This window comes from Malaya genurostris, chromosome 2 (genome assembly GCF_030247185.1).
Source record: "Malaya genurostris strain Urasoe2022 chromosome 2, Malgen_1.1, whole genome shotgun sequence".
Lineage (NCBI taxonomy): Eukaryota > Metazoa > Arthropoda > Insecta > Diptera > Culicidae > Malaya > Malaya genurostris.
In genome coordinates this window covers 79,601,592-79,628,093 of record NC_080571.1, presented here as the reverse complement: position 1 = coordinate 79,628,093, position 26,502 = coordinate 79,601,592, and the positions used below count along the sequence as shown (strand labels likewise).

General features: G+C 37.3%; 2 protein-coding genes across 2 annotated transcripts; both read right to left on the bottom strand.

Annotated features, from left to right (window-relative positions):
* Positions 1 to 1,010: 1,010 nt before the first annotated feature.
* Positions 1,011 to 7,932, bottom strand: LOC131429460 (acetyl-CoA acetyltransferase-like). The gene is made up of 4 exons (XM_058593595.1): positions 7,750 to 7,932; positions 1,520 to 2,370; positions 1,299 to 1,461; positions 1,011 to 1,237 (listed from the first exon to the last, which is right to left on the bottom strand). Exons 1-4 carry the CDS (start codon positions 7,799 to 7,801, stop codon positions 1,119 to 1,121), a joined length of 1,185 nt encoding a protein of 394 aa, XP_058449578.1. The 5' UTR covers positions 7,802 to 7,932; the 3' UTR covers positions 1,011 to 1,118.
* Positions 7,933 to 15,308: 7,376 nt separating this feature from the next.
* Positions 15,309 to 25,798, bottom strand: LOC131431229 (acetyl-CoA acetyltransferase-like). Its single transcript, XM_058596821.1, has 4 exons — positions 25,433 to 25,798; positions 15,881 to 16,731; positions 15,665 to 15,827; positions 15,309 to 15,609 (listed from the first exon to the last, which is right to left on the bottom strand). Exons 1-4 carry the CDS (start codon positions 25,482 to 25,484, stop codon positions 15,491 to 15,493), a joined length of 1,185 nt encoding a protein of 394 aa, XP_058452804.1. The 5' UTR covers positions 25,485 to 25,798; the 3' UTR covers positions 15,309 to 15,490.
* Between the last annotated feature and the right edge of the window lie 704 nt (positions 25,799 to 26,502).

Genomic DNA, 26,502 nt, shown 5'->3' with positions numbered 1-26,502 from the left:
TGAGAAAATATAGAAAAATCAGTATTTTTTTAAATTCTCAAGCAAAATCTGAAAATTATTACCATTGCTCAATTGAAAGCTTGCCACTTGAGCACCACTGAAACTGAAAATGAGATATTTTTTGCCATTATACCTTATTATCTCTAGAATAAAAAACCAGAACAATTTACACTTATCATGTTAGTCAGTTGATGATAAGTTGAATGATTAAGACGAAAACCAAACTGCTAGAGAACGAGATCTCATTAATACGAGGCCTAATTCTTATTGAATTATTTTTCAAAGTTTACAAATAGATGACAGTTAGCTAATTAGTCACTATCTATATGTTTCATTAGCGGTTTGCTCAAGTTTAAGAATAGATAATAGAGATTTGTCCAACTATAAGGAGATTAAGCTAATTCAAAACACTTGTTGGAATTTCTATCCAAGAGTTTCAATGTAACATCGAGAAGATTTTTAAGAAGATTTTTAAAACAGCTATCACTACCTTGAAAATTATCTCGAAAGGTGTATTAAATTCTAAGTAATTTGAAAAAAAAAATGAATCATTTTAGGCAAATATTGAAGACTTTTGGTAAGACGCGGCTTACTTCTTCCCGTCCAATTCGATCTTTCATCTTCATCTCAGCTTGGAGCGAAATCAATCTTCAGTAACGCCATCGCACGGCATCAAATTGAACATATCATGTCAATTATATGGGTGCACAGGGGTGCTATTTTAATGCGCACGAATTTGATATTTCCCCCAACTACTTGTATGTACAAGATTCGATGCGGATTCGTCCGAGGGCGCCATGCTCGCAAAAGAGGATATTACCAACGATTTGTTCGGGAAATATGAGAGCTGGATATATTGTTAATATGATGTCTTTGAACAAAGACAGATCGCTACGAAATGCTTCATAATCGGAGATCAGCACAGTTATGAAATACAAGAATTTTCTTCAGGCAAATAGCCGAATATTGTGTTGCATGCTTTTACCTTCACTGCGACAAAATTAAATTCATTTGAAAGTTAGAATTTCATTTTATTACACGCAATTCAATGAAATAAGTATACAGTAAAGGAATGCAAGATATCCTCAACGGAATTCGATATGCAAATGAATGATTGATTATGCCATTTCAATGGCCATAGCTATTCCCATTCCGCCGCCGATGCAGAGAGAAGCTACACCTTTTTTGCCGTTAGTTCGCTTAAGAGCATACAGCAGTGTAACCAAGACACGACATCCTGAAACATATTAACAGTATCAATCAGCATCGGTGCGATTCACTTAAATAGCTTGTCTTACCAGAGGCACCAACTGGGTGACCCAACGCAATGGCACCGCCATTGATGTTCACTTTTGCCGGGTCTACGCCCAAACCATCGATGACAGCTATCGAATGAGCTGCATATGCTTCATTCAGTTCGAAAAGATCAACATCATCCACCTTCCATCCCGCTTTTTGCACCTGAAAACATGCATGGTAATTTCCATTAGTCGATAACAGCATGTTATTTTGAACATACAACTTTCAACACAGCACTGATCGGTCCAACTCCCATGATTTGTGGACAAATACCTGTTTGAGCAGTAGCGACAATTCGTGCCAGTGGCATGGCGCCACGTTTTAGAAGCTCTTCGCCGGACATCAACAAAACGGCCGCGGCCGAATCATTCAACCCTGCAGCATTTCCTGGCGTCACAGTTCCGTCTTTGATGAAACACGATTTTAACTTGGCGAGATCTTCCATTGTCGTACCCGGTTTAGGAAACTCGTCCTTTTCAAATACAACTGTTTCTTTAATTCCAGGGACCTTTACAGAAACTATCTCTTCCTTAAAGTAGCCCTTCTTCTGGGCCTCTTCAGCTTGCTTTTGGCTCTGCACAGCAAGACTATCCTGCTGCTCTCGGGTGATACCATTTTCTGCAGCCACTTTCTCCGCCGTTACTCCCATGTGTATGTCGTGAAAAGCATCCGTTAGTCCGTCAACCAGCATGGTGTCGATCATTTTGGTTTCTCCCGTTTTAGTACCGGTTCGCAGATACATCGCATGTGGAGCCCTTGACATACTCTCCTGTCCACCTGCAACGACAACACGAGCGTCTCCACAGCGTATTGACTGATAACCCAGGTGCACTGTTTTCAATCCCGATCCGCACAACATATTGACCAGAAAGGCCGGTACTTCTTTAGGGAGGCCTGCCTTCAGTACAGCTTGACGAGCCGGATTTTGACCTTGCCCCGCAGTGAGTGCCTGGCCAAGTATAACTTCATCAACATCAGCCGGAGGAACGTTCGCTCGGGTCAAAACTTCCTTCACGACGACTGATCCCAGCTCAGCGGCACTTAACGAGGAGACGGTACCCAAAAAGTTGCCTAGAAAATTTAAGCCAAAAAAAATCAAGTTTCCACGTCGGAGTCTACAGATTTTTAATAAAATTGGGAGTTGATAATTAATAAAATGATGGGAGAATCTGACATGGACATACTCACAATCGTTACAAAACGGGTATATTATCCGATGCTTTGCAATTCATTGAAAACAATCATTTTCACAATTAATCAGATTAAACGAATGATATGGGGTTCTTTTCTTGAACCGAAAGGTATAGTATGTGTCAGAAAATAATGAAACTCAAACGCTTTTAATATCATTGGGACTAGTATCTTTATTATCAACTTTATACATAACCCGATTTAACATAAAATGTTCGTAGAAGATTAAGCATCCTCTTCACTCAATATGTCCACCATTTGCATTTATAACCATTTCTAGACGACGCCTGAAGACCTTGACAATATAATCTGATGACATTTCTCTCCAATGCTTTGTCATGGAGGTCCGCAGAGAGATCAAATTCGAGTGAGGATGTTTACACACAAGTGCTTCAATATTTGCTCATACTCTGAAATCCAGAGGATTTAAGTCAGGCGAGCTAGGTGGCCACATCTCTTTGGACCAGAATTAAGGCATGTTGTCCATAAACCACATTTGTATTGTCTACGACGTGTGGGCAGGCGAACACAATATTTGGATCCATGTCGTAGGTAGATGTAATCCAAGGCAAAACATGAACCTTAAAAATTCCTAAGTACACATCTGTGCTCACTTTCAGGCCCTCTTGAATGAAAACGGGGTCCATTTTTTTGCCATCGGAAGCAACCAATCCAAACACCATCGGGTGATGCTGCTGGATGCTTGGTTCGAAACGTAAATTTGATGTTATCAGATACATTAGATGTTTTTTCGAAATTTTATGCCGGTTGGTACGACTGTTGCACACGCTGTCGACAGTAAACAGCCTTCTCATCCGTAAAGAGGATGACGGTGAATCTCTTCTTTAGATTACTAAGCAGTTTCTTGCTTCGATCCACTCTAGTTGCTTTAATTCTGTTAGTAATCAAATGTCTGTCAACTCGAGCTCTAGATTTTCCTTTTAAGTCATATTTCACAACTCTTCTTACAGTTGCTTCTGATACATTAGTCTGCTTTGCTATTTTTCTCATGCTCCGAACGGTATTACGAGTTACTTTCATCTTAATGGATTGTATCAACCCTGGTGTTCTCACAGATTGCTTCCGACCACTTCCAGGTTTTCCTGGTACTGTTGGGAGTGTAACTAATGCCTAGACACGAAGTACAGTAGCTCTTGAACATATTACAAGAGCCGTGATATCTGAAACTGATTTCTAAGAATGTCGTCCTTGTCGCACATTTTTTAAAAAAAATTCCCTAACAAATTCAAATATACCAATCTGTTTGTAAACAATAACTGACACCTGTAGCAAAGTTATGTAGAACTAGGTTGAGTGATTTGAGCGGTAAGGTAATATTAGTGAGAGTATCCATACTGTGAGTGAGAGTATCGCATACTGTATATAACTATTCAAGATTTGCATGAAATTTAATTTTGATGGCGATAGAAAATGGACCGAGAATACACGGCAAAGCAAACATTGTGTTTTTCAATTAATTTGTTTGATATACGTATATTGAAATTATCTTATTCACCATCAATCGACTTTTTCATAAATCAAAACTATAAATTAGCTGAGAACTCGGAGAGCTTTTAGAAAACCAAAGTTCGGTAAATCAGCATAGTATCCATTTTGTGTTCAGCGTCGGTTATAAGTGTAGTTTGTAAAGTGAAACAACTAGCGAAATTCTTAGCTCCACTCCACCGAAAATAAGTTTTTCTTTAAATTTAGGCTGCAAATTGAGTATCCTACTACTGCAAGGAAGCTGTCGTCGGATGTGTTCACGAATTGTAACATATTGATTGAATGGCGATGCACAAAACTTCTACCAATAAACCAGTAAATATTGAATGTTCTATTTCAAATTGAATGAACAATAATTTTTTATAATTTCAGTCGTTCGTTCGCAAAATCAAACAATATCTCGACAACATGGAATGAGTCGTCTTAAACCAAACTTTGATGCAATGAGTCGCCAGTACGTATCATTCACATCATTTAATCGAAAGTCTGATCAGATGCAAATTATTTGTTAGATGAGAGGTTCCTAGAATCTCGGTAGTTCTAAAGTTTTCTAACATCATTGCCGAGCAATCAACTGTTCGATTGTCGTTTCAATTTGTGCCGAGATTCGAGAAAAAATTGTAATATTCCTACGTTTAATAGCATGAAGATGAACAGTAACAAATGAATGCCATATTCCCCATCTGTTTCACATCGCTTACATAACGATTCCAAGCTACATCGAATTATTCCAGCAACCGAGACTAGAATAATAAACTTAGATCCGCACCTAACGAACAGATTTCTCGCTTCAAACCCACTCGTAATATAATATTACTGACCGACGCATATGAATAACAGTCCTTTTGTGTGTTTAACACGTGCCACACTGTACGGCTAGTACCGCCATGTACTGAACAAACGAAAGAACTGCTTCGCTGCACTTCTCATTTGCATTTGAAAAGATAAACGAATATTGACTACACATAGTAGCAACAATTTTTAATGCCAACTGTGGTAGGTTAACCTGAACCTGATCTTCAAACTCCGCCCGTATGGTCATGACATTAACCTCGAATGTATACATGGATCTAGAAGGGTTGGACCACAGTGGATGTAGGGAGAGTGGCAATAATAATGGAAAAATATGCACTCAATTATTTAAAAAATGGCTGACCAAATAGGCACAAATTGTGACCTAAAACGCTACAATTTCCGGTTTCGGAATTAAAGGTTGATGAATAGAAAAATTTCAATTTCAAGAACGTGTTCCAAACATCGATGCCGACAAAAAAAAACAAATAAAATCCTTTGAACTAATCATGTAATTCTGTAGATGTATTGGTCTGGTTCGACATCAGTTATATCGATTCCCAGTTCTTGGTTCGGGAAGTACCGAAAAAAAATCAAAAACTTCTAATAGGAACATATAAATTTCTCAGAGATGGCTTGATCGTTTTTCATAAGCTTATATTTAAATTAATAGGCCCATGGTCCCACATATTCGTATTGAATTTTATCCAGATTCGACCATCGATTCCAAAATCACATGGTAAAAGGTGTGTTAAAATATCAAACCGCCATTCAAAGGCTGAAAACTGTTTCGATTTGTAGGTTATGTTAGTTAATGCCAGAACAAACTATCTTGTTTTTATTCAAGGATATTTACTTATTTACTCACTAGTGTCTACTAAAAAAAGGGCTTTCAATCTCCACAATAGGGGAGAGCGAGGCTGGTTGACCGAGTGTCTTTTATGAAAAGACTATTATGCGCAATGGCGACATCTATAATGATTTTTGTGGAGTATTAGGGCATACAAATACCGAGGTAGTTGCAGGCAAGGATGGCTTTTATCGTATCAAAGAACGCTCACTGGCAACTCTTCACACGAATCAATCAGTGCCATCAAAGAGAGACGGATATCATCACAGCAACAAAAAACCGGCATGGTTCATCTAACATAGAAGATGAACCATGCCAACATAGAGAGCGAATTTCTCTCGATTACCTGTTTGAGAATCAAAGGTTAGCTCACTGCTGTGGCGATTCTCTCTGAAGCAACAAACGGTCGCTTATTCTCGTTTCGCGATCCGATTCTGTATGGGCAGTGGATAATTGCGATAGAATAATTCTTATTCTAACTATGTGCATATAACCTTTGTATAAGTTCTGTCTGTGAAAATGTATGTGAATGCTCCACACAAGGGTTTTGAAATATTGCAACCTAGTATGAGTATCATCAAGTCGAATCACCGATTCGATTTTCTGCGATAATTGTCAATTTGCGATTTTCTTTTGGTAAATTCCACACAGTACCAATCATTATCAGACTGTCATTTTTTTAAGGGCCGTGAAATACTCAGAGTATGAAGTGGAGCGAAGAAATGTAGAAAAATTCTCTCGTGGTTCATGCATTGAGAGGCTCGAGTTCTTGTAGCATCTTCTACCGGATTGAAAATGTTGTATACAATATTGATAAATATCGAGCAGCTTCTGTCAAATTTTCGGCAATCACCAACACTGGTTGCAGGTGTCTATGTATTGTCGGTCGCAAGTCTGTTTCTTAGTAGACACTAGTAAGTAAATATTAATTTTTGTGATATATGTAACCAGAATCAATTTACATTCGATTTACTATAACCTTAGTGCATATTCAGTAGTGTTCAAGTTCCAGATGCATAATTTATGACCATATTAACGTCGGATGCGTGTGCAATGTTCGGCTAAAAAATTAATAAATTAATCTTGACGTCGACCGAAGTAGAATGATCGGCTGAATCGTGTTTAACGCATGGCTTTCCTGAATCGTCTTTAATGCATGCGTTTGTGGTTGTAAGTGAGCTGTCAGAAAGCCTAATATAAGTGAATATTTGAAAGAGGTTAATGATCACTAGATAGATTAGAGCAGGTTTATGAATAGTGTTGTCTTCCATAAGGTCAGGTATATTAAACTTTCATTTCCAATTTTTTTCGATTCCTACAACTAAAAAAGTTTTATATGATTGCACAAAATATTAATAATACAGCACTAAAATTGCAATACATTAAATTTACTAAATTTGCACCAAATGGGACCTATATGCGACTACTTTGCATATAGGACAGATAAGAATTTAGGTACTTTCATATTTTACTTAACCCACTAAACTTAATGCAATTTCAGAAAGTAGATAAGTAGATAAACTTGATCCAACTAGCTCAAAATTGACGAAATTCGATATCTTATCTATCTTATCTACTAATCAGGTATTCTGTTCCTCACTGTTATCTATTATTAAGAGTGAGGTCTTCAATCACTACAAATCAATGCATTCGAATCAAATTTAAGCTTCTTCTTCATCTTCCTGCTGGTTAGAGTCACCTTTCTTGCGATACTGCCGTTCAATGGCACATGAGCTAGGCTACATTGCCAATTAATTCTCATTCATAATCCAAAGCATTTTACTACCAATGATAGCCTTCCTGTATCGATACACCGAGCCGAAAACTAACGGATGAAATTTTTTCACGTAAAATACTCGACATTCCACTGAGCGCGAAAACGACGTTCTTACTCGTTGAAAATTTCACCGAAAACGAATTTTGACTTCACTAAATCACAAGTTTAACTTTTTTGACATTCAGTGTTGCAGTAATATTGTTTCATTAGCAGCGACTATAGTGTCATATAGTAAATCGAGTCATCAATAACATATACTAATGGAAAGAACAAAACTTGAATTGTTCTACTGTTTAATTGGTTGATGAAAAAATCGAAAATTTTCGATATTTACCAATCGGTGTTCTGGCGGCAGACACGATGTAAACTTCTCCTGGCGACGCCATTTAAGAAAGCTTAAAGTATATTCGAGTTTCGTCGAGTGCTGCAACAGGAAAAAGTATTTCAAGCTTCAGGTGCAGGGTACATCAACTGTTATCGAACTTTAAAACGCGACTGCAGCCGGCAGTGGTTGAATCAGGACTTGAAGATAAATTACATTGTGTTCTATTTGAGTAGTACACCCATCTCCACCTTCGCACAATACGATGTGGTAGGTGTGTAAAATAGGGATGTTAGAATGTTAACCAATTAATCGAGTAAACGATTACCTTGATTATCTACTGAAATTCAATCAATTAGTTTGAAACTAATATTCTATTTTTAAACAAATCGAATAATTCGAAAAATCGAACAATTAATCTATAAATATCCCTGACAATCGATTAACGTTTAAAAGATTTGTTTTAAAATATCTTAAAATTTTTGTGTAGGTATAACTTTTATTTTTCGTGTAGCTTTTCAAAGAACACGCGAACCATTACTAATATTCAAACAAACTTCCATAGCTTCACTTGAATAAAATAAAACTTGCACAATAAAGAGTCTAAAACATGTCATTATTTCACAGCTGTTACTTCAGTAGTAGCTAGCGAGCACGACGATTGAGGTCAAGATACAAACGATTAGACTTTTTTAGAAAATATTTTATGTCACTGGAATTCATGAAATTCGTTTTTTTCCTTACACGGAACACGCTTACTTCAAACATATCTTTAAATTTTAATGATTGTAACATTATACGTCTCGATAGAGACTCTCCGTATGGTGGAGTGCTTTTGGGAATTAAAAAATGCTATTCCTTTTATAGATTAAACATCCCTTCAACTTCTAGTATAGAAGTTGTTGCTTGCCAAATAAACATTAAAAGAAAAGATATTTGTATAGCTTCGGTTTATATTCCTCCAAAAGCACAAGTTGGACAGCGACAGCTTAATGAAATGGTTGAAGCCCTTCCTGCTCCACGATTGATTCTGGGGGACTTAAATTCGCACGGTATTATGTGGGGTTCCGTTTACAATGATAGCAGATCATCGTTAATACAAAACATTTGTGACAATTTTAACATGACAGTTTTAAATATGGGTAGCATGACACGGATCCCGAAACCTCCTCAATTCGACTAGATTGCACCTGGAAAATATTGCCTGATTTACACGGTAGCGATCATTTACCAATCATCATCTCAATTAGCAGTAGCAATTGCATTGCTACTTCAGCTAGTATTCCATATGATTTGACAAAAATATCGACTGGATTAAATACCAAAGTAGTATCTCTGGTATTTTGAATTCAATGGAAGAGCTCCCTCCACTTGAAGAATATGACTTCCTCGTTTGTTCGATTCTGGAGGCCGCAGAACAATCCCAAACTAAACGCTTTCCTGGGCCAACGACTAACAGAAGGCCTCCCAACCCCTGGTGGGACAAAGAGTGCTCAGAGGCTAAACTCGCAAAACAAAATGCTTGCAAGACGTTTCTGAAACGGGGAGGAGGAACTCCTCAGAATTTTGAAAAACTTATGGTTTTAGTAACCAAGTACAAGAGCATACTTCGAGCCAAAAAATGTAGCTATTGGAGACATTTTGTAGAAGGTTTGTCAAGAGAAACCTCAATGAGCACTCTTTGGAACACGGCCAGACGAATGAGGAATCGTTACGTGGGCAATGATAGTGATGAATACTCGAACCGATGGATATTTGACTTTGCTAGGAAAGTTTGCCCAGATTCTGTTCCTACGCAGAGCATTATACGGGAATCTCCTCAAAATAATGGTTTTATTAATAACCCATTTTCAATGATAGAATTTTCTATAGCACTCTTGTCTTGTAACAATAACGCTCCTGGGTTGGACAGAATTAAATTCAACTTGGTGAAGAATCTGCCCGACCTCGCAAAAAGACGTTTGTTGGAATTGTTCAACAAGTTTCTTGAGCAAAATATTGTTCTACCTGACTGGAGACAAGTGAAAGTTATCGCCATTCAAACGCCGGGGAAACCAGCTTCCAATCCCAACTCATAGAGACCCATTGCGATGTTGTCCTGCATCAGAAAAATGTTCGAAAAAATAATTCTTCGACGTTTTGACACTTGGGTCGAGACGAACGGTTTGTTGTCAGATACTCAGTTTGGCTTCCGTAGAAATAAAGGGACGAATGATTGCCTTGCATTACTTTCGTCTGACATCCAAATTGCCTTCGCTCAAAAGCAACAAATAGCATCTGTATTTTTAGACATTAAAGGAGCATTTGATTCAGTTTCCATTGATGTTCTTTCAGACAAGCTCCACCAACATGGACTCCCAGCGGTTATAAATAATTATTTGCACAACCTTTTGTCAGAGAAACGCATGCATTTTTCACATGGCGATTTGGCAACATTCAGAATTAGCTACATGGGTCTCCCGCAAGGCTTATGCCTCAGTCCGCTTCTCTATAATTTTTACGTGAATGACATTGACAGCTGTCTAGTAACCTCATGCACACTAAGACAATTGGCAGATGATGGCGTGGTTTCAGTTACTTGACCCAAAGCTATTGATCTACATAAACCACTGCAAGATACCTTAGATAACTTGTCCGTTTGGGCTGTTCATCTTGGTATCGAATACTCTGCGGAGAAAACAGAGTTAGTCGTCTTTTCAAGAAAGCATGATCCCGCGCAGCTTCAGCTCCATATGATGGGAAGAATGATCCAACAGATTTTAACTTTTAAATACCTCGGGGTGTGGTTCGATTCCAAATGCACGTGGGGAGGACACATTAGGTATCTGATAACGAAATGCCAACAAAGAGTAAATTTTCTTCGAACAATAACAGGTGGGGGTACTCATCCGGAAGATCTAATAAAATTGTATCAGACAACGATACTTTCAGTGATGGAATATGAATGCGTTTGCTTGCGTTGCGCTTCAAACTCTCATATTATCGAATTAGAGCGAATTCAATATCGTTGTATGCGAATTGTTTTAGGCTGCATGCATTCGACACATAAAATGAGTCTTGAAGTTCTGGCGGGAGTTCTTCCATTAAAAGATCGATTTTGGGAGCTTTCATCACGCCTGCTTATAAGATGTGAGGTGCTGAATCCCATGGTAATTAATAATTTCGAACGACTAGTCGAGCTTCGATCTCAAACAAAATTCATGACAGTATATTTTAATCACATGTCACAGGAAATCAACCCATCAAGATATATTCCTTGCCGTGTCAGCATCCTAAGTGCCCCTGACTCAACTTTATTTTTCGATACATCCATGCACCGCGAAGTGCGTGGAATCCCGGACCATCTACGCTCGACGGAAATCCCAAAAATATTTTCAAGTAAGTTCAGGCATATTGACTTTGAGAAAATGTTCTACACGGACGGATCGCGCATTGAAGAAGCGACAGGGTTTGGTATGTTCAACAATAATGTTTCGGCCTCATTTAGGCTTCAAGAACCTGCATCTGTTTATATAGCAGAGTTAGCAGCAGTTCATTATAGTTTGAGTGTAATCGTCACAATATCTCCAAACCATTATTTCCTCTTCACAGATAGTCTGAGTGCAATTGAAGCCATTCGCTCAAACATGACTGGTAAGACTGAACCGTTTTTCCTGGGCAAAATAAAACAGTGCCTGAACGACATATTGAACAATAATTATCTAATCACTATAGTCTGGGTCCCGGCTCATTGCTCCATTCCTGGCAATGAAAGAGCCGATATTTTAGCCAAACGTGGTGCTATTGAGGGTGAAATTTATGAGAGACCGATTGCTTTCAACGAATTCTATAGCGTGTCTCGCCAAAGAACACTTGCCAGCTGGCAAGCTTCTTGGGATAAAGATGATCTGGGTCGGTGGATGCACTCAATTATACCTAAAATATCGACAAAGGCATGGTTCAGGAGACTGGATGTGAGTAGGGATTTCATTCGTGTGATGTCCAGACTCATATCCAATCACTACACGTTAGACGCACATCTCCTTCGAATTGGGCTCTCCGAGACTAATCATTGTGCTTGCGGAGAAGGTTATCGGGATATTGATCATGTCGTTTGGACATGCGTGGAGTATCGTGATGTCAGATCTCAACTAATAAATTCTTTGCGTACCCAAGGTAGACTATCCAATGTCCCAGTTCGAGACATTCTTGCTTGTCGTGACCTTCCATACATGAAACTTATTTATCATTTCATAAAGAAAATTGGAGTTTCAATTTAATAAAGGCCCCTTTTAAGACTTAGTTCTGATCCCAGCTGCGTTCATGAGTTCAACCAATAGCTAAATTAGAATAGAAATTTTGTAATGATACAAACAAACTCGAAACAGTTTATGAAATTATCAACAAAATGTCTGAAAATAACAGCTTATTTTATAATTTATAGAAGTTAATCGTTTAGTTCAAACAATATTTCCGAGTAGATTTAATAATTAATGACGAGTTACTTAAGATGATATTTAAGTAATAAGAGGAATATGTTTTAATAAATTCAAATCGTTGTGACTATGTTATAATTAAATTAGGATAAGAATTTTATGTAAAAGTGATGCTACGGCGAAGAAAAACTTATGTAAACTGCCTAAGAAATAAACGTATTTATGAAAAAAAGCCTGGGTTTACGTACATTCAAACTGAATTGTTTACGTAGATTCGAACTGATATTTTATGCTGATTTGATAAATAATGACTAACGTCTAACAACTTTAATTTCTGTTGTGACAACTTTGAATTTGGTTGAATATAATTAATTTTTAATGAGAATTCAAACAATTCAAATTTTAGTCTTGAAACAATATTGTTGTGCGAAATCAAATAATAACTACATTTGGATCAACTTTAATGTTTGGTTTGGAACAAACAACCTTTTGTTTGGAACAAAATACCTTTTAGTTATGTATCACGCAATAGAGATTTTTTGACAGAAAGACAAGCCAATGATGCCATCCTGCCATAACATATATTTAAACATCTTGAAAAGGGTGATTTTTTGTTGGTATCTTTTTGGCAACACTGTTCAGTTTGGTCTATAATTTAATTATCAATCGAGTTACGAACGAACTATGCTTGCAAATTATTGAATTTTACTTTCAAGCTTTTGACAGAAAGACAAGCCAATGATGCCATCCTGCCATAACATATATTTAAACATCTTGTAAAGGGTGATTTTTTGTTGGTATCTTTTTGGCAACACTGTTCAGTTTGGTCTATAATTTAATCATCAATCGAGTTACGAACGAACTATGCTTGCAAATTATTGAATTTTACTTTCAAGCTTCATGCTAAGTTATCCACTTTTTTATCGAAATTGTGTCCAGCGACGAAGCTCATTTTTGGTTGAATGGATACGTCAACAAGCAAAACTGCCGCATCTGACGTGAAGACCAGCAAGAGTTTCCAATGCATCTCAAAAAAGTTACTGTTTGGTGTGGATTATGGGCCTGTGGCACCTTCGGGCCGTACTTCTTCAAAGGCGACGATGGGCGGAACGTTACTATGAATGGCGGGCACTACCGTATGATTGACGATTCTTTGCCCAAAATGGATGAATTGGACATGCCTGACATGTGGTTTCCACAAGGCGATGCCGCATCCCACACGGCACGCTAAACAATGACGAAATTGAGAGCCACCTTCGATGAACAGTTTATCTCACGTTTTGGACCCGTCAATTGGCTCATTGTTTAAGGCGCATGTCTACAAGGATAAACCATTGACGAACGATTGACGCACTGGAAGCCAATATTGAAGCATTTATTCGTGAAATACCGTAAAATAGGTCGATATGTTGGAGAGAGTGTGCCAAAATTGGACCTTGCACATGGGCCATCTAAAGCGGAGCCGTGGCCAACATTTGCATAAAATCATCTTCAAACATTAAATTATATTGATCGTTCTATCGATTCCAATAAGAATTTCAACAATTTTCTAAATTTTTTAAAGTCAAATCCTATACCTCTTAAAAATCACCCTTTACTTACTTATGTCATTTTCAACCAATCAAGAGTTCTGTATAGAATTTTCATTGCGACCTATGTGCCATTGATCGATTTACTTAGCTTGCTTTCTCTTTTAATTATTACGAGATTATCCTGTATTTTTCTATAATTTATTCAGTGGAAATTAAAAGATGATAGTTTAGGTTATTGTTCTTTACAAATAGTTTTAGAGAAGGATTGCTGATACCGTTTTCTTTTTTGAACCTAGACGCGGGCGACTCTGACTCCGAGTAAAACGAACACGTGGTACGCGCCCTAAACAACAACCCATGAAAAAAAGAAAAAATAAACAAACTTGCATGGATGCGTGATACGACCCGAGAAAATTTTCAGAGCGAAACTACGCAATTGGAGTCCGATCTAGAGCGACCGCAGGTTGCTAAAACAAACATATCAAACGTTGTTTGGGCGACTCTGGGTCAGCTTTCGGGCTGCTCTGATCAATAAACGAAAACGGTATAAGAGTACCGTAGTAACCGAAAAAGAAAGTCAACAAATAGAATCTGTCATTTGCATTTAGGCCGTAACGAAAATTCTATACAAAGTTGATCCTAAACTGGCTCGCGAAGTGAATTGACAGTTGTCTAGTCCTGTCCTAAAGGTAAACCAGGTAGAACGACTATTTGTTTTTGCTCGCAAAACCAGCCCTCACTGAAAAGATTTTTCGAGTTAGATATTGTAGATTGATTTTTCCGCCAAATACAGATTTTTGAAAAAAAATCGTTGACAGCTCTGGCTGCAACCAAGTACTTTTGCACACGTGAATGCAGTGATCTTGGAAGCAATTTCTTTTGGTATCCGAAAACTGGCGATTTATGATGCACTAAATCATGTGCGAAATCAAAAAGAATCCGAATGTAAAACTTCAGATATCAGTTTCCGGTCCGTCCGTCCGTTGCTGTCACGTAGCACAGACTGACACTAAAAATCCTTTCAGGTCGAGGCTCGAACATTCGACAACTAGCTTGTAAGACCAGGTACCGAATTGAATATCTAAGTTTCCCGGTAGTACTCGATTATCAACTAATCAAACAGCATACGGTTGTTCAGTAGGTGGCTGATAAGTCATTAGAGTTCTGGAAAGTAATACTCTGGATACATGAATCAGAATGCGGAGTAGTTAACTATAAGCGGCGGGTTTTTGTATGTGGTGTTGACTGGGAACCCCATCCAAGACACGGTTAAGCGTGAAGAAGAAAATGTAATGGTCTGAGGGTGTTTTTCGTGGAGTGGATTATGAATTGACGGTATAATATCGACAGATCCTTACATCAACATACTGCACGAAATTTCGTTGATTCAGAAAAGTTGAAGAAAACTGTTTCGGCAGGACAACTACCTATTCTAGCATACTGCGAATAAGACCAAGTCTTTCTTCGATTTTCCGATCAGAAACCACTCCAACACATCCCCACGTGGATTTGACAATCTTTTCAGGGGGACTTCATCAGTTGGAATCTTTTGTGACGCAAACTTCTTCTGATTATACAAATATGTATGACTGATTCTGTGCCGATATGCTAAGACTACGTGATTTTGATATAAACTCTTTATTGTCACAAATTTCCCAGCAGTAATACTATGTTTGAAACTAATGTAATACTATTGAAAAGAAAACATTTTGTAAAACATAATAGTTGCTACCGATTTTTGGTAACCGTTGTAAGTACTGGCCAACAGAAAAGAAAACTAGATAAGTCGTAACAATTCTCGATTGCTCATGCCATTTCTACGGCCATAGCTATTCCCATTCCACCGCCGATGCAGAGAGAAGCTACACCTTTCTTACCGTTGGTTCGCTTCAGGGCATACAGCAGCGTAACCAAGACACGACATCCTGAAAAAATGTAACGCTTTTAATGCAAATCTTTCTTTATTATATTATTACTTACCAGAGGCACCAACTGGATGGCCTAACGCAATGGCACCGCCATTGACGTTCACTTTTGCCGGATCGACGCCAAGACCATTGATAACGGCCACTGACTGAGCGGCGAAAGCTTCGTTTAACTCGAAAAGGTCTACATCATCCAGTTTCCACCCCGCCTTTTGAAGCTGAAAAAAAATTCGTTTATTTTTTTACTGGTTAAAAGTACTAAAGCACTTACAACTTTCGACACCGCACTGATCGGTGCAGTTCCCATGGTTTTCGGGCATACGCCAGTCTGAGCAATGGCAACAATGCGAGCCAATGGTTTAACATTACGTTTTTGAATTTCAGCACCGGACATCAACAAAACGGCTGCCGCCGAATCGTTCAATCCCGATGCATTTCCTGGTGTCACAGTTCCATCTTTGATGAAACACGGTTTCAGTTTTGCCAAACCTTCCAATGTTGTACCCGGTTTCGGGAACTCGTCCTTTTCGAAAGTAATCGTTTCTTTTCTTCCTGGAACCTGTACCGGAACAATCTCTTCCTTAAAGTAGCCCTTACTCTGGGCCTCTTCCACTCGTCTTTGGCTCTGAGTAGCAAAACTATCCTGCTGCTCTCTGGTAACGCCACTTTCTGTTGCTACATTTTCCGCAGTTATTCCCATATGTATATCGTAGAATGCATCCGTCAGTCCATCGAACAGCATGGTATCGATCATTTTGGTGTCACCCATCTTAGTACCATTTCGTAGATGCAGTGCATGCGGTGCTTTCGACATACTCTCCTGTCCACCTGCAACGACTACACTAGCGTCTCCGGAACGAATCGCCTGGTATCCCAGCGAAACCGTTTTCAATCCCGATCCGCACAGCATATTTACCAGATAGGCCGGTACTTCCTTCGGAACGCCAGCTTTGATCGCAGCCTGCCGGGCCGGGTTCTGCCCTTGACCCGCGGTAAGTGCCTGACCAAGAATAACTTCATCAACATCCGCCGGTGGTACGCTGGCCCGGGTTAAAACTTCCTTCACCACGACTGCTCCCAGCTCGGCTGCGCTTAGTGAGGCAACGGTCCCCAGAAAATTACCTGTGGAAATAGTTTTGATAGTAAATTCATTAAAATGTGAACGTGGTACTGGAGCATGTTTCTTTTGATTATGAAAGTAATGTGTAATTTTAATACACGATCAAAGCCAATGAAAGATTACACTAAATGACGTCGGTCAGATATCCCACATATATGTTCTGATTCACCACCCAATTCGATGAACAATCATGATATTCACTATTTGAGTCAAAATAAATAAACGTTTTCAACGAAATTGGCAATACATCGACCAACGAACCTCCCCTTTTTTCGAGTAGGTTCAATTTTTATCGCAAAATTCAACTAAGAATTTAGTAAAGTAAAGCTTCCGCCTTCTTCCAATCGATGTCTCTAGGGGTAAGTTTTGATCAATATAAATGGATACAAAATGTCACACAACATGCTTGGAAAGGAAAGGCAAATTAAAATTTAAGTATCGTGGAAGTAACCAAAAAATCTTTAAAAGGCTGAAATGGAAGAATTTCCTTCGGTCGTACTCTCCGGATGCTACTCTATTTGACTACTTCGATTCTTCGATTTCTTCGATTTAGATAGTACTTCTGTTCTTAGAAAAACAATGAACAAAAGTAGTAGATAGTGAGGAGCAGTATTTTGAGTAACAAGTATGTAATCGTTACCTCCAATAAAGCCCCCAGTTTAGAAACAAAAACTAGAAGTAGATAATGTCAGATATATAACCGTGAGATTGCCGAATTTCGAGAAGTTCTACGGATCCGTAGATGAAATCTATGCAAATCCGAAATTTTATGCAGAATTCTACGGATTATCATAGTCACTGTAATATTTCAATTCGTTTTTGTGCAGATCGCGTAAAATTTGTGAATTCATATTTGTCTAATGTCGTTTTCATTTGATAAAAAACCAATCCCAGTTTCCACCCCAAACTGCTGTCAAACCGTTTGTTTGAAACTAGTTTCGAACCTAGTTTCAACGTTGTTGAACTGAAAATCGAGTCAGTTTCAAGCCTGGTTTCTATATCACGTTTGCTCACATTCCCGTTGCTAAGTGCAAAACCTACACAGTTTCGGGAAAAGTGTTTATTTGATGAAACTACCCTGGGTCAGTTTCAGTTTTCTCAAGCGAAAACGACATAAGAATAGTTCTACTAAAACCGTATATATAAAAGGGGATAAGGGAGATAAATAGATGGATAGGTATATGGACATTTCCACGACAAGTTATAGCATTGAATTTGCAAATATCCAATTTTTGAATGACTCATTTTCACAAGTTTCCATTGCCATCCTATTCTAAGTTGTTCGATGATATGGGCTTAGAACAATTGATTAATAGCAATATTTGCCAATCTATTAGGGGTGTGGGTTTGTGCATTTGTGGGTTTCAGTAACATTATTCTAGTTCTTCAAAGATGTTCCATCACAATGTGAGATCTCCGGATATTCAATAGAATTCTCAAATAGCTCCTACATTCAAAGTTGTTTTGATGTCTTCTAGAATGTTTTAAGGGGGGGTAGGGTCTAAATGATGTACAAAGCATAATTTTAGCGATATTTTTATTTCAGAATTATCGTTCAACAAATTAAACTCAAGCGTTTTGCATAATACAAAGCTTTATTTGAACAACATTTTGTATTTTTTCCGTGGATAAATATTGAGAAATAAGTCTCTCAGCGCAGACTAATCAGAAGTCAACAAACCAAAGCTCCATAGATAGAGTAGATGTTTTTCTAGAGCCCACGTTTGTGCTTGATTTTTAAATTTTTTATGATTGTTGAAAGTCAAAACTACGATTTTTCATGAAAAAAAACCGCCATTTTGTAGCTGTAAAACCTACACGAAATTTTTCTTTTGTATTTTATCATAATAAAACATTTCAAGGATATTTTGTCAAGTTTTTAAGTCAATCGAAGCAGAAATCTTGGGCTTGTGCGCCGAGCTCTAACATCTTTACAGTATGAGATAATCAAAGCAAAACCTTGGTATTACATTTCTGTAGTGGAATTTGTCCTTCTGTTTCAACAGACTTCGCAGCCGATTCGGAGTGTACAAAACCATTGCTGGCTGGTGCTACGATCCTACTGACACTACGAGCCCTTCCAGATCGGGACTCGAACGTACGACAACTGGTTTGTAAGACCAGTGCCCTATGCATTGAACCGCCAACCCGGGATAAGCAAAGATAAAGCTCCATAACTTGCTTAATTTTTTTCCGATAGACTTGAAAATTTCACAGAATATTCCTGAAATGTTTTACTATAAGAAAATAAAGAAAAATAAATGATTTTTCAATAGTGTTAGACCATACCCGCCCCTTCAGGCTAACTGATATAAAAAATCCCTGTGATGTTCAACTCTAAAATCCTCAAGCCTGATACAAATACTTCGTACTCAAACCAAACCATTTCTAAACATCAAAACATTTTAATTTATTTTTCCACGTGTCAACACATAAATAGAACTTTTTTTTCAAGTTTCGCTTTCGGCTCATCAGTGCTTCAAGTAGTTCCATCTCCGCCTAGCAGTTCAATTCAAACCGCTAAGCAGACGCAAAGTTTACACGATTTATGTAACGACTTTTAGGATATTGCACTGATGAACCGAAGCAAAGACATGATATTAACTAGATATTGGCAACATTCTTTTTTGCGAATATGGCGCCCTCATGCGAGTCCACATCGTCTCGTACAATGTCAAATTTGTGCGTGCCAAAATAGCAGCACTGCACACCCATACAATTGACATGATGTGTTGATGGTGATGCCGTGCGATGGCGTTGCTGAACTGAAGATTGATTCCGCTCCAAGCTGACAGACTCTGACCGAAGGCAAAATGTGAAGAAAATTGAAATATAATATGTGTTCTTTTTTGTCCACCCAAAAACTCTTAAGTGCTCATTAATTGATCAGATTTTCAGTTTTGAGCCGTAGATCTGAAATCATTTGCTTGGAATGTTGTTTCAAAATAAACTCTCGATATCTGTGTAAGCAACGCGACATTTCCACATTGCGCTCGAACGTCACGAGATCACGAAAACGTTCCCATTATACAATCTTCTAATGAGGAATGGACAGAGATTTTGCACAGACTGATTTGTGTGCCGAACACAGATTTTTCAAAAAAACGACCTGGCATCCCTGAATGTCGGTAACACTAATAAAAATTTGCACGATCGCTTCATATGTAAATAGAACTTCAATTTAAGGAGCAAGACTCTTTGCAAGCGTATGAGTAATGTCAACAATGTGTGCATAAAAACAAATTCCGACGCTTCTTTTCCTGATTTTAATCAATCAATCTTCCATATGGTTGAAAAATAAACCAATCAGCTCATTCTTCTTAGCATTGCTATTCAAGAAAAGCGAAAATCTTAGTCTAAAACTCTTCCGTTTTCCTTAAAACTGCTTGAGAAAAATTATTTAAGTTTCAGCTTACTTCCACTAACACACTTGATTAGCAACAAATATATTCCTATATGGATTTCCTCTTGCAGTAATTATTGCGATATAAAGGTTTACGTACCTTCTATAAGTAAACCCGCAAAATAGGAACCACTCAAATAAAAATTCACGTTCGATTCACTTGAAAAATCACGTAGAATGGTTTCAAATGTCAAATTGAATATTTTACGTGACGAAAATGAATGTTATACGAACATCCCCTAAAATGAATAGAGTCATCACATAAGGTTTACGTGAATTGACCAAACGTCAAACAATCTACGTGAATTTTCAGTGTGAAAAACTCGATTTTGATAATGGCGAGCAGTGGCCCTCGAAGTGTAAGTAGTGTAAATATTTGTGAGAAAAGTTATTTAATTACAATTTTTTACTCCATTTACCGGACCATTCTAGTATGAAAGTTTCCATATGTTCAACTGGACCGAGTGCCTGCGTGAGTCCGGAAGTTTACCCGTTCCTGCCGAATGGACACTGGAACCATGTAATGCGACTTCAACCTGCATCGGTAGTGTTGTGGGAGTTCTTGGATCTCGACTTCGGCTTCGATTGGATGGCAGTGACAGCAAAAACGATTTCTGGTGGCTTGTCGATTTGAGATACCACGACGTTATTAGTTGCTTTTTGTGCCATTGGAATTATATGACAATTTTCTGAAATAAATGTTTTATATTTCATGGCATTTTTCATTTTATGGATTTATATCAAAATCTGAAATCTCCCTTTTGACTTTATCCAATATATAGAATAGTAATTTTCTGGTATCTAAATTTGATATGAACTGATAGATAAATGCAATATGAACAGTACATTACATTTTACCTATGAAACACGTAACTTTTACTGGATTATGCATTAAACAGCTTTTAAATGCCAGTTCATTAAAACCTACGTGAAAAGTAGGGTGGAAAATATTCACATAACTTTTCCGGTAACTATAATATGATTATTATTTTGAGTGACCTTTAATTTAACACGCGAAAGGCAAGGGATATGGAATGTTGTCGTAAAACTATTCATTTTTACGGAAAACTGCTTTTGTAACAGAAAATATTTAGTTTTGTTTATTTTGTGTAGCGCAATCCAATGCAAATGCATTGAAGCAGTGTTGCTAACTTTTTTATTAGGGAATTAAAATCTACATTCATAAAATGTAAACAATTTTCCATCAAAAGTTGGTGAAAAAATGATCAAGAGTGATATTCCATCCGAAAAGTCAGGCTTAACATTCATTTGAGAATAAATTATTGTGAAAAAGATTGTTTGAAACTCAATCGTGCAATCCACTTTGATAAACTCGGTGCACTGCATATAAGAATACATAGATCTATGACATATGTACCAAATAAAATATACGTAGTACACAAATTACCAACACAAGTTAACTTGGTTTACTCTTGATCCTTAATATGTGGGGCCGACTGAACGGAGGGTGGATGCTTTCACCTTTGACACAGCAACTGTCTGTGACTGTACAAAACGCTAACGATGTTTCGGAGTTCATTGGGACAGCCATAACGGAAACAAATAGGAAGGTGTACTCACCGAAGCAAGAATCAAAATGGAAACAATTCATTTGATGGTACAGATATATAATTGTAATTGTGAATTCTTAGTTCAATGATTATAATGGTTAAATGTATTCAGATTGTGAATTTTGTAATATCTCCTTAAGGGGGAAGAGCTGTTGTATCAGCGTTCAGAATATTAAATTCTTTCAGTGTAACTGCGCTTTACTATGAACTATTTATCTAGATATTATGTAACATTCAATTAGTGTGTTTACGACAATGACTACCTGAAAATAAAAGATAAAAGTATGGTCTGAGAAAGAGCCGGTCTCTTCTTCGATTGGACTTCAAGCAAACAACATGTTTTATTTAACAACTACCGAAACACCCGAAAAGTTCTTCCAGATAATTATTGTTTCGGACATAATAAGTTTGACATTTATATGAAATTTATATAGATTCTAGAGGTAACGATATATCTTATCGTTTTGATGTACATTTCAGATGAATGAAGTTTGATGCCCACTAATTATCAATAGTTTTTACACTCATTTTAAGAGTTAAGTGTATATTTTCATGAATTTCATGTGTAGTTCAAATGCTTTGCACATGATGCAAGTGTGTAAATTATTTTCAGTGTATAGGCAACTCTATTAATTACCAAGCGGTTTTCACGTTTATCACTCAACTCTTTGCATGAAATGATACCCGAAACTTTCGACTTGCAAACAGAATAGTGATATCAAAGAAAATTTTTTTAATCACATCACAATAATCGAAAGAGAGAGTAATTAAAGAGAAACTGTCACTTGCTTATACGCCCTAATGAAAAATCAACCGAGAATTTTTATTTTCATAATTCAGCTGTTTTTCAAAGAAGGACGAATCTTACAAAAGTAAACAAATCGAGGCTCTTTTTCCTACCAATAAATGCTTCAAAATCCTACAATTTTGTCTAAAAATTCGTATTCTACAAAAATCTCAAACTTAGTAATACAAAGAACTATAAAGGGCGAAACTGTCATTCCATTTGTTTACGCAAGTTTCGCCCTCCGTGTTCAATGCCAACAAACAAGGCGATACTTCAATTGCTAGTAAGAAAGGGCGAAACTATTTATTTTCTTTATTTTAGATGGTTTCCGAACCTTTTATTACTGGAAATAGTAAAGGAGACAATAAAACTACTCGCAGATTTGTCTTAGTCGCGAAAACCAGCCAATTTAATGAAAAATGCGCAAGGGCGTATCTTTATAATTCACACAGGAAGTATAAAAGTAAACAAATCGAAAAAGGGCGAAACTCTTTTTATGTTTATTTATTCAGTGGATATTAGGTTTTGCACGATGACGACACAAATGAACTGCCGATGAATCAAGTTCATCTTTGACAGTTGCCGTGTACTTGTTTTGTTTTGCGACTGCAAGCTAAACATTGAAAAAATGACGAAAAAGTGCCTGTTAAAAACGTATTCCACAGTGAAAATAACTAAAAAGATTGCCCTGTATGTGTTTCCAGCATCAAGGAGCGATATATGTATGAATCTGTTGAGTGTGAGGCGACTTGCCATTTTTACATTTGAACGAAGAACTTCTGATGAACTTTTAAACTGTAAACAAGTACACGTCGACTGTCAAAAAAAGTTCATTCTGTTCATTTTTGTGAGGTTATGTCATGTTCGTGCAAAACCTAATAGAAGGAAAGTGGCAACATTTGCGTGCCTTTTGAAGATAAACTAACAATTCATCGACTAATCATAAATTGATCTGAGAATATACGATAATTTCTAAACACGATTTGAAACCAAAGTCGAAACATTCATCGATGATTTTCTCCATTTGCTGTCAATGTAAGATTCGCCGTTCTTTGAAAAACAGCTGAATTATTGATGTTTGAGAGCTGTCAAGTTTTTCACGGGTTGGTTATGAATGTGGCGTGTTGAATTATTTACTATTGAACTATTGCATTCATTCTCACTTTCGGTTAGTATCCGGAAACATCTTCTTTGGAATTTAGGAAATTCAGATAAAATGTTCAGTTTGCTCCGTATAAATTTTTACCATAACTGTGGGAGATATTGTTTGCAAGTTTTTATTTTAGATTGTGTCCCGTTAGCATATTTATCAAACCAGTTTCCTTTGAAAGTGTATTATCCGATTTAATTCGCAATTGTTAGGGAATCAATCTTATCAATTTGCTGGGTGCCGTTTATAATGCATAATAAAACTTTACCTGTGATAATGGACTTGAAAACAGGAGTTTTTTTCAATTGTACCCATAATCCACCGAAATTTCTGTTCAAAGTGCACAGGTTGGAAAAGATTAGCGTGCACCTAAAAATCAAAACAAATCTAAAATAATCTTTGATGTTGTTACTCTAATCGTACAGGATGTAGATACTGCAGGTGTGCCAGCTGATGATGTTGAATTTTGCGAATGGAACTTCATATTGATTGTAATAGGGTTAAAAATACTTTATTCCAAGTAGTTACTAGGGAAAGGGACCAAGTCTGGGTGATATGACGGGTGGGGCAAATGTTCAAATCTGAGTCCAGCAATGGAGTTTTTTAGCCGATTTCGCTGTGCGTACGGGGACGTTGTCGTGCTGCAAAATGACTTTCTCATGTCTTGTGGAGCGTTCTAATTCTATTCTATTCAGATCGCACCCAGAACAAGAACTGTTTATCTGACTTAAAAAACCTGGATATGGAGAAAGTCTCATTTTCAATGAAAACTATTCGAATTCTTTATTTGCACCGAAAGCTTTTTTCAACGACATAAATATTTGAGAAATGACAAAATTTCGAGACTAAGTAATATATTATATTATATCAGTACAGTCTGGTTTGAATCAATCGATAACCCTGCCTTATTGACTGTGAACGAGTAATGTTGAAGTCTTTAAAAAAGCCTTTCATCCAGCTAGTGTCAATATTTTAATGCATTTGTTTTATGTATTTCTGCGGTCGGACAAATTCATTGATTGGCGTTTTCCACATACCAACAAAAAGAATCCATTGGAAAATTTATTTTGCATTGCACCGAAACAGGGTCAATTATTTTCAACAATATTTAGCAGCAGAAGCTACCCGCCTTTTTTCAATAATGTTGATAAATCTGATATTATTGAAAGCTTATATTGAATACCCATCTGTTGGAAACATTGCTTTCAAATACACAATAGAGTTTTCAAACCTCCCGTAGATTATTTATTCAATGTCAATCGCGATAAAGGTTGAAAACCCTTTTCTTATGGGTTAGCTGTCCCTTTTACAGTCTTCTCAAGTCTAATGTTGGTTCATATCAGTTCAATCTGCAGAAGACCGAGTAGACATAAAAAACGGGACGGGTTTGTGATGAATGTAAATTGTTAGTCAAATATTTGAATAATTCAACAACCGACGTCGACTAGTCGTTGAGAGATAGCGCGATACAATTTTAAGACAATTAATCCCTTGATGCAGTATTGATTTTGAACATAAATTTCAGAATAGTTGATAAAACACCATTATAGTACTGAACGAATTAAACAGTACTGAGCACTAATTGATAAACCAAACTGTGATGATATAAAAGCCGTACTGTAGAAGTAACTCAAATATTGAGATGCCTCAATGTATGACGCTCTCGTACTTTCACTCACAAAAAAAAGCATAACAGAGAATGAGTGCATACTTGTAACGGGATATTCAATTGGTTATGTGCTACTGATCTCGACGATAGAAAAAAGAAATATCTTAAATTCACGATATTTACCAATTGGTGTTCTGGCGGCAGATACAATATAAACTTCTCCTGATGAGGTCATCTTCTATAATATGGTGAATCCGTAATAAACACAATCCTGAAGAGATTTCCGAACGAAATCCGTGTCGTAATGGGCTACAGCAGTTACGAGTATTTCTGTTATGAGCAAAAGTTGAAACAGGTTTTCGGTAAATCCAACACAACCCTAACTCCTGGAACTAGACACGTCAACTCTTATCCAACTTTAAAACGTGACTGTTGCTTACTGCTACCGCCTACCGAACCAAGAGTAAAAGTCGAAGAGAAATTGCACTGCATGTTCCACGAGTTTACTGGCTGGTTGTAAACTCGCACCACACCGACACGACACGATGCGTTCTGTGCGTGCGTACAAGTCAACTCTGGTAGGTGAAGGAAAATCTAATAAACTTTACTTTGAGTCTTTCAATTTTTTTAATAATGTTGTGCAAGTCACAAATATTTTTATTTTAATTCAAAAAAATCTTGCCATACATATTCCAGTTTACACATGAGATCGGTTAGAGATGCCATTTCCGTATTTCAAAATCAGTTGCCCGTAAATTCCGAGATCTTGACATAACCGATCCACATGAAGACGATGTTGCTCTCTTTTGCTTCACCAATGCACGAGCATAACAAATTTCGCTGTATCTCATGCTCCGCATAAATATATTGACGTTTTCAAATGTCATGTTTCATTTATGGGTGTTTCTAGAGGGCGATTCGCAAATAGAGCTGTTCGATATCATTGCATCACATGGTATATTTAGAACAAGTGCCCACCGAGCTAAAAGCAAGTCGAATGAGATTGTCGAAATTTTTTTGAATTACTTCATTGTAATTCGGCCCTTTCACAAGACTATATTATTGTTAATAATAAAAGATCGACAATACTTTCGATCGAGTAGTGTAAACTTCATAGGATTGACGACAATGCTATCAAAAACACGAAACTATTCATCAATCCAGCGTTGCCAGGTTGCCAGATTTGTCTGGCAAATGCCAGATTTTCCTCGTTTCGCCAGACACTCGAACTAACCAGATCTTTTGCCAGATTT

What these genes read in the sequence shown, in the direction of transcription:
- LOC131429460 (XM_058593595.1), bottom strand. Translation starts at nt 7,801, where the DNA reads ATGGCGTCGCCAGGAGAAGTTTACATCGTGTCTGCCGCCAGAACACCG. An exon ending in TGCCGCCAGAACACCGATTG is followed by an intron (nt 2,371 to 7,749) that starts GTAAATATCGAA and finishes TAAATTTTCTAG; the next exon opens with GCAACTTTTTGGGTACCGTC. An exon ending in TCACCCAGTTGGTGCCTCTG is followed by an intron (nt 1,238 to 1,298) that starts GTAAGACAAGCT and finishes AATATGTTTCAG; the next exon opens with GATGTCGTGTCTTGGTTACA.
- LOC131431229 (XM_058596821.1), bottom strand. Translation starts at nt 25,484, where the DNA reads ATGACCTCATCAGGAGAAGTTTATATTGTATCTGCCGCCAGAACACCA. An exon ending in TGCCGCCAGAACACCAATTG is followed by an intron (nt 16,732 to 25,432) that starts GTAAATATCGTG and finishes CTATTTCCACAG; the next exon opens with GTAATTTTCTGGGGACCGTT. An exon ending in TCAGTGCGGTGTCGAAAGTT is followed by an intron (nt 15,828 to 15,880) that starts GTAAGTGCTTTA and finishes ATTTTTTTTCAG; the next exon opens with CTTCAAAAGGCGGGGTGGAA.